General features: G+C 35.7%; 1 protein-coding gene across 1 annotated transcript in view; it reads left to right on the top strand.

Annotated features, from left to right (window-relative positions):
- The first annotated feature begins 4,224 nt into the window (after positions 1-4,224).
- LOC107697810 (protein NLRC3-like) overlaps positions 4,225-8,717 on the top strand; it is a 75,376-nt gene continuing 70,883 nt past the window's right edge. The window contains exons 1-4 of the mRNA XM_016498670.1: positions 4,225-4,281; positions 4,576-4,657; positions 4,845-4,958; positions 5,284-5,397. Coding sequence (XP_016354156.1) covers positions 4,608-4,657; positions 4,845-4,958; positions 5,284-5,397 — 278 coding nt within the window. The 5' untranslated portion in view covers positions 4,225-4,281; positions 4,576-4,607. The remainder of the gene's footprint in view (positions 4,282-4,575; positions 4,658-4,844; positions 4,959-5,283; positions 5,398-8,717) is intronic.

Here is an 8,717-nt window from a genome sequence, read left to right as displayed (position 1 = left end):
CTATAGTATGCATACTTCATGAGAAAACAGAATGCCAATAACAAAGAAACTACATTTTAACACTATCAACTACAAATAATATTGTGCACATCGCGCTGGTTTCATACTGATTACTTTGTAACATAATATTTGTTTTTGTCGTTACTTACTTCGTTTAAAAGTAGAAATGTTAAGCTTTCTATAGATATATCTCTCATGTGTGTGTGTCAAATATTCGCTGAGTTTCAGTTCATTTTAGTGACGTGTTTCAAACAGATATGCGCAGAGAATGAGACGGCTAAAAGCACACACTGTTTATTTTCTTTATTTTGCAAAAGCACAGTGTTTTGTTGATATTGTGAGTGTACACAAATAAAAGTAGACCCTTTACAGATTTAAATGCTGTATTACTCTTATATGTACGGTAAAGTATGAAGGAGCATTGTAATTTTATAAATAACCACCAGAGGGCATCCAAGCTCTATGGTATATCTCCTCACACTGCAGCTGTGAAAACACTTTCAGCATCTGCAAAGAGAAAACATATGGTCCAGCCTGATTTGTAACACCGATAGAAACTTTTTCACCGGGACTAAACACCAACAGTGGTATTGCCTTAATCTCATAGTATAAAAGTCTCAACTTTTTTATCGTTTTAACTAACGACAGAGAAACTATCAGAGAAATATAGATCCATGACTAATGAGAAATATTTGCTCTTGTCTCTGTACCACATGTGCAAACACGTTAATGTGTTTTTTTGCGTGGCCTTTTGAACTCTGTACCATATGTGAAAATAGTTTAGGAATGCCCTCATTACAGCCATGACAGAAGACAATATTTTTCATCGTCACGGATAGACTAGCGGTGTGTTTACATAAACATCTTAAAAGGAGATAGATCGCTGTGTGTAGGAAAAGGCCTGTCTCTCGGAATCCAAGGGGTAACTTTTAGTTTTTTCAAGTAGAACCATTTTCATCGTCCCCCCTCCCCTTTCAGAACTCTTGCAACTTGGTGCGAGAAACGCTTGGGGAGAGAGAGAAATACAGATGATCTCAAACTTAAACCAAGCACAATTTTGGAAAGCATTTCATTCACGGAACGGTCATCATCGCTCCCAAAATAATGAAAGGGTATTTATATTTTTTATTGATTTATTTTCAATTAATTATTCATTCATTCATATGAGAAGAAACTTTTTATTCAGTATTATATGCACCAACACACACACACACACACACACACATATTGTGATACGCTCTCATGATCTGTTAAAATTGTTTATTCTGTTTATTGTTCATCAACACGTCCTTGTTTTTCTCACAGCTCCCATAGAGAGAGAGAGAGAGAGAGAGAGAGAGCATGACACACAGCAACCTGATACCTCGGACACGTAAGACACAGATGCGTCCGCAGATGAGTCCGGATATGGGAACGGACCATAAAATCTTCAAAAACATTCCTCAGTACTTCATTTATGGTTTTGACATCCGCTGGACACTTACATACATCTGTTCAAACAACATTTTTCATCCCCCGGAGCTCAAAGGTTGACTGCTGAATTTCACGTGCACCGATTTTCGCATATAGAAATTATTATGACGTCAGCGGGCACATATGGATATGATTATGAGGTCAAAAGTTCAAAGTCATCAATCAAGTTGTCATAAGCTCCCGGTTACTTACTACTAGCAGGTAACATATTTATACTGGTCAGATGAAGTCTGAGCATTGAAACATACGCAACTAAGATTATTGAATAAACTATGCTCCTTTTTTTAACTAATGCTTTTTTATGATTTTGTATGCTAAAACGTATATTTGAACTAATGATTTGACGTCGCAAAAGTTTTCCCGCTGTGTGTGGAGTTTAAAGACGCTCCCTTAAGCACTACAGGTGTGTGGAGTGACGCCATCATTGTTTTTTGCGTCTCAAATAAAAAGTTAAAAGACCCGCCGTTGCATATTAGCAATTTTTTCGATGGCTGCTTTGTTGAATTCGGGGATATGTTAAACGTTTTTCTACTGAAAGCATCGCCAAAGCATTAAGTCTTTCCTGGGACATTGTGTTTCTCAGAAATGTTTGAATTTGTATAAGTGTGGAGAAACATCTCTCAGACTCTGCAGTTGTCATTGGAGTTGTGATTAGTACACGTAGGAGTTTCACTGTTTATGTGAGCACATCGTTCAAATTATTTCTGTTTATAAATGTGAAAAATGTGGTTGCACCTCCGCACGCACGGAAGTCTGAATTGTCATAAATCAGTAAGAGCTCTGTGTGGAGTCGTTGTTGTTTTTCAAGACCTCTTTAGGGATTTTTTTTTTTTTTGAAAATTCACAATAACGCGAGTTGTCAAATAAGATTGCAGCCGACAGATGACCTGTGAAATCAAACCTCTCTTTGGAATTGGCTATTATTGTGTCGCAAACTTCATATGCGATCTGCTGTGAATTGGTGCGCACTTTCGTTTAGGCTGAGCATCCGTGCCAGTAGGCTATATTTTGCGCACAGAGATGGAATATCATCATGCATTTTGCCTATGGAATCCACAAAACTTCTTGTAACTCTGTGTGCCTCTACTGCGTCAATTCCTCACATTTGAAGCTGTGCATAAAGGATGTCAACACGGGGCATAATTGAATGAAACAGATCCAAAAAGAAGAGAAATTTGTGATCGGAAAGCATTCGACAAAAACCTTTAGCCTCCCTAACAGTGATTGAATCAAAGCCTTGAGATGACTGGATAGATTCAAAACATTCCAATAGAATGGCTTGATTTTCATAAACTGTACTGACAGCATGGCTGCTAAAATTCCATTGTGTCTGAGATGACCGTGGTAGCCGTTTCCCTACTATTTCATCCAAAACTGCTATTCTTTTTGGGGATCTCGAGAAAAATAAAGATGAAAAACCACCAAGATCAGAGAAGAAACATCAGACAGGTGCCATACCGGAAACAGCTTGCTCCATTATCAGATTTAATTGGTGTGCATAGCAATGCACAAAATGTGCATTCAGGTAAACGTCCTGTAATTTCTTATGCACTCCTCCAGATGCTCCTCTCATCACATTAGCCCTGTCAAATGTTTGTGCAATAGGCCTAAGTCTCCCCTTGTCAAATTCACTGTCAGGAGAGCAAACTACACGCAACTGCTCTAACAGCACCTTGGAGATTGAGTCGGCATTCGTGTGACCGTCAATTGTTTTAAAACCAAAAAATCTCTCTTGAACAGTGTTAACTGGATCAATATAACGGAACACTACTATGAGTTGGCAGTGAGTTGATATGTCCGTGGTTTCGTCACACTGTACAGACAGAAAATCGTTTTTTTTTTTTCAGCTGACCTATAATGTGGCCAAGCATGCAGTCCAGTAAATCGTTCTGAATGGTTTTAGAGGTACCCTTAAAAACTGTGGCGTGCTCAAGATGTCCCTGCATGATATTGTCAAGGGAAGCAACAAGATCCACAAGACCTCTGAAAACACTGGGATTGTCGGAGGTTTCCGTCTCATCATGCCCTCTTAGAGCTAACTCAAATGCTCCGCAAAAACGTATACAGTCAATTAACTTTGAGAGAATGTGCCTATTTTTATCCACTTCCTTATTGTGGTTTCGCACACCAACACCATAGCTCTCATTTAAATGTGTTGCTATATTAGCTTGTCCAATCATACAATAATATAAAATCATTAGCCATTTATGATATTTATCATTTGATTATTTTTTAATTCCTTCTATTATTTAATAATATATTATTGTCATGTTTTTATGCTTCAAATTTCTTATTTTTCTTGATTATGCATTTTTATTGTTTAACCTTATGATTTGGGGGGTTTATGAACTGTTTTATCTTCATGGATAAGGGATGAGGGAATTCTTTATGAGAATTCAAAGTTCATGGGATGTTGTTGTGAAGAAGTTAACATGTATTTATACTCTGCTCCTTTTTTGTACAAATGCTAGATTTTTTTTTGAAAAGACTGATTTTCTGTGCTAAAACGTATACGTTGTTTGAACGAATGATTTGACATCACAAACGTTTTCCCGCCGTGTGTGGAGTTTAAAGACGCTCCCTTAAGCTCTACAGGTGAGGAGTGACGGCGCCATCATTGTTTTTCGCATCTCAAATAAAAAGTGAAAGCAAATGTTCAGAGTTGATGTTTCTCCATTTAAACAGCCAGAATCTATTCTATACAGAATATCACAGTGTTTCATAGGAACCTTTATCAAAGCTAAGCCATGGTTTACGTGTAGCTGCTTCATAGAAAGGCGGTGGATTTTGTGAATCTGTGTAAATAAGGTGAGTGCTGATGCTCAGGTGCTTTACAATGACTTCAGCATTCATATTTCCTCTAAAGGACGTATATAAAAATATACGTCCTCTAAAGGACGTATATTTTTATATGTTTTAATATTTTACTTTGCAAGCAGATGAACATGGTTTGATTGGTGTTTGGTGTTGTCTGTGGTGTATTTGATCATTTGTTAACACACGACTAACATTGTGTATCTGAGTGAACGCCGCGTCTCATGATCTGTTTCTCTCAGGATCCGTTCAGCTGAATTATTGAGTTTGTTTGTCATTTCTATTCAGAGTCAGTGCTGGAGATCAGATTCTGCTTCATCATGGATGACACACAAACATCCACAGATGAAGAGTTTTCTCCAGGATCCAGGTACTTTGAATAAACACTGTATGAAATCACCTTTAATGATGGTAGATGGGAGTCTCCTTCGTGTTTATGTGTCTGGAGGTTTTTAAGTTAAAATGAAGATTTTATTTAAAAAAATAATAATAATAAATAAAAAAGCCTCCTCATTAAGTGTTTTTGATCATAAAGGATTAAATCTGTTTTCTTATAGTTCAGTTCAGCAGAAGAGATCAGAAGCAGAGTCCAGCTGTGTGTCTATGAGGAGTGAGGAGTCTATGGGTCATCCAATACAGTTTAAGAGTGGAGATACAAAGACTGATCTCAGGTACATTTTTATCTAAATATTACTATAGCATGTCATTTTATATGGTCAAAATAGTGTCTGTAGTATTTTGTTTACAATATATGAGAAATTCTTCTTGTACATTACTAAATGATACTTTTTATCTTTATCTCATATTTTGTCATATATAGTGTTACACAGAGAGATGCATTTGTGAAAGCACTCAGTTTTATTGAACATATTTTGTGATAAAATAGTCTATATGAAATGGTCCTGAAGTGCTTTTTAAAGTGATTGTTTAAATATGTGAGTATGTACTTTGAATATGTTAATTCAAATGACTGACTTTAATCTCTCTCTGTTATAGTTCAGTTCATCAGAAGAGATCAGAAGCGGAGTCCAGCTGTGTGTCTATGAGGAGTGACAGGTCTATGGTTCATCCAATACAGTTTAAGAGTGGAGATACAAAGACTGATCTCAGGTACATTTTTATATAAATATTATTATAGCATGTCATTTTATATTATCAAAATAGTGTCTATAGTATTTTCTATAATATATGTGAAATTGTACTTGTACATTGCTAATTAGGTATGTCAGAATCAGAATCAGAAGAGCTTTACCAAGTATGTTTACACACACAAGGAATTTGATTTGACGACAGGAGCTTCCAGTGTAGAAGAAAATATGGATATAGTGCAGACATACATATGAATAACACAGTAGGGATGGAATATAACACTAATATAAGAAAAAAACAGAAATTAAATAATGTACTATATACAGAAATAGAAGTATAGGAAAAAATGTAATTGTTTAGATAAATGTACAGATATGTTATAAGTGTGCAGATATGTTATTTACAAAGTGTGCAGTTTTCAAGTGTACAAATTTTGGATTCTGTGTATAAATATGTCAGTTGTGATGGACGATGTATAATTATGAAAGATTAATTGTTCAAGCTGAATATAGCCTTCGGGTAACACTGTTCTTGTGTCTGGCTGTTCTGGTGGTCAGTGCTCTGTAGCGCCGAACAGAAGGCAACAGTTGGAAGAGAGAGTGGGCTGGGTGTGAGGGGTCCAAGGTGATTTTCTTAGCTCTTTTCCTCACTCTGGAGATGTAAAGATCTTGGAGGCTGGGCAGAGGGGCACCGGTAATCCTCTCAGCAGTCCTGACTGTCCGCTGTAGTCTCTTGATGTCTGATGTTTTGTCTTTATCTGATATTTTTACTAGTGCTGTCAATCAATTAAAAAAATAACTATTTAATTGTAATTTTTTTTCTGAAATTAATCACAATTAATCCCACCTAACATTAAAGTTTTTAAATATACTTTTATATTGAAATAATTTTACATTCAGTCTTGAAATTAATGTAGAAACAACATGAAGACAGTATATTTTTAATATTTGTTTTATGTCATCTTTATGACTGAAGGCGAGTATCACTGATACCAATACCATCATATTTTCTCACAACTCTTTACCTTTTCTGACCCACTTCATGTCTGAAAGTCTCTATAATGAGCTGACGAGTTGAATCGGGTGTGTTAGATGAGAGAGCTGCAGTGCTCCAGGACAGTTTTGAAAACCACTTCATTTCAGAGACATGTTATTAAATGTCACTCATATATAACAAATACTTGCATGCACAGTTTTAGGCAGCTTTAGACCTTTTGAGTGGAACAAATTGGGATTTAGCGCAAAGAAACACTGGACACTGAGAAAGATGTAATCAATCTGAAACGTGATCCATAACAGGCCTAACCATCCCTGAGCTTAATAGAGCTGTTAATGTTGATGTGAGATGGGCAGAGTATTTCATCTTCTGTATTTAACTTGGGGTTATAATCTTGATTTACTCTTTGAAACAAGACATAGAGGAGAGCTAGTTGTCACAAGATTTTTACAGTAATCAAGGGTGCCACAATCATGGTGCGAGGCCACCCTCGATCAATTCAGTTTTATTTTCTTAAATACATGAACATGTTTTAACCATCAGTGGTGTAGTAAAATAAAACTTCTGTACATCTGTAAGTAGTCAAATAAAACTGTGATGATCCCAAATTGATCGAGACCCAAAGAGGCTTTTAATGGAATAAAGAAAAGTGGTAAAAGAACTAGAATATTTAGTAATGCACACAGAATTCTTTTTTTTTTTTTGTTACCCAGAAACCGCTGGTAAATTTTACAAACATCAGGGCTAACTACAAAGGATTGGCAAGTAGCACATTGAATTATACGTCAAATTTAACTAAAATATCATTTTTTTGTAAAACGTACTACAGTAAAATAATAAAAACCATGTTCTTTCTGAAATTACAAGATTTCACAATTAAAGAAATGGCAAGTCACACTGAATTAAATGTGAAATGTTTAAGTAGAATAATAAAATCGTGTTTTCTTGTAAAACATACTCAATAAAATTTGTTTTATTTACAACCTAGATTTTTTTTTACAGTGCATTTACACTCTTAAAAATAGAGGTGCTTCAGGATGCCATAGAAGAGCCTTTTTTTGTCTACAAAGACCCTTTGACTGAATGGTTCTTTGTGGAACCAAAAATGGTTCTATGGCATCGCTGTGAATAACCTTTTAAGCACCTTTACTTTTAAGAGTGTATTGCAAATACTATTTTTATATTAAAACATGCACACATCCGCTCTTAATCATATGCACAAAATGCTAAAAATGGCTCATTTCTGTTTCTTGTTTCATTGCATTCAATTACGAATTACATGAATCACATCAATTAAATTATATTTTCTATTCAAAATGGCACCATTTGACAAGAAAGTCGAGTAGTTTTTCGGATATAGTCAGTTTCTGCACAGACACAAGCTTTAACATCCTGACTACAAAAAACTCTTGAACATTTCCACCGCTGTAGCTCAGTAAAAAAGTAGCTCATTTAACCCACTGTTTTGATAGTTGCTGGAATTAAATAAAGCCGTGATGGTGTTGCTCCAGGATCAGCAGCTGAGCTTCAGCACACCCTCAGCACTGGACAAACATCTCAGCGTTTCACTGGTGTGACATTAACTGCTTCACCAGGTCAAGAAGAAGCCCATGTTATTGGCCACCTTCTCAGACTCCTGCAGATAATTCAATATAGCAATATTCCAGTAGTCTCTCTCCAGGGAAATCTGATAGGCTTCATCCACACTATATTTTGTCTTGAGGAACACAGGAGACATCTTGCTTCCTTGTGTGAAATAAGCTGGTGCTGGAGTTGGTATTATTATTTCTTCTGCATTTTATGATTCTTGATCCTACTATATAAACTTTTAATTACCAAAACCTGCATGATTAACTTATGTTTGGATAATGAAGGTTTAATTTGCTTTGATATGCTGGATACAGAATACAAAGTAAAATGTTCACATAAAAATCTCACTAATATCTCAACTGTTTCTCTTATGTCATTAAATGGACATTAAACTTCAGCTGAAATATCTTGCTTCTTAAATGTTTCTTATGAAAAGACACATAAAAAGACATAATCTCTGGTTTGTCTCCTCACTTCTTTAGACAAACAAATTAGATAGATCGCGATCTAACAAACTGCTCCATATAACAAAGCACTGTAAACAAGCAACGACTAGATAACTTGGCAACAATAATTAATCATAAATAATCTTTAAAGTTTTTTTTTGTTCTTTTTATAATGCAGATTATTCACTCAGTGCCAGCTGTCAGTCTGGGGCTGCACACTTCTGCACGTGTATGGACTCGAATGCCGTGATAGCGTATCACACATAAAATCAGTAACAGTTCACAATTAAATTCTTTTCCTACCTTTTC

This window comes from Sinocyclocheilus anshuiensis, unplaced genomic scaffold, assembly GCF_001515605.1.
Source record: "Sinocyclocheilus anshuiensis isolate Anshui unplaced genomic scaffold, SAMN03320099.WGS_v1.1 scaffold1123, whole genome shotgun sequence".
In the NCBI taxonomy this organism is placed as follows: Eukaryota; Metazoa; Chordata; class Actinopteri; order Cypriniformes; family Cyprinidae; genus Sinocyclocheilus; species Sinocyclocheilus anshuiensis.
Note: the sequence above shows the minus strand (reverse complement) of the source record. Positions and strands in the feature narration are given on the sequence as shown.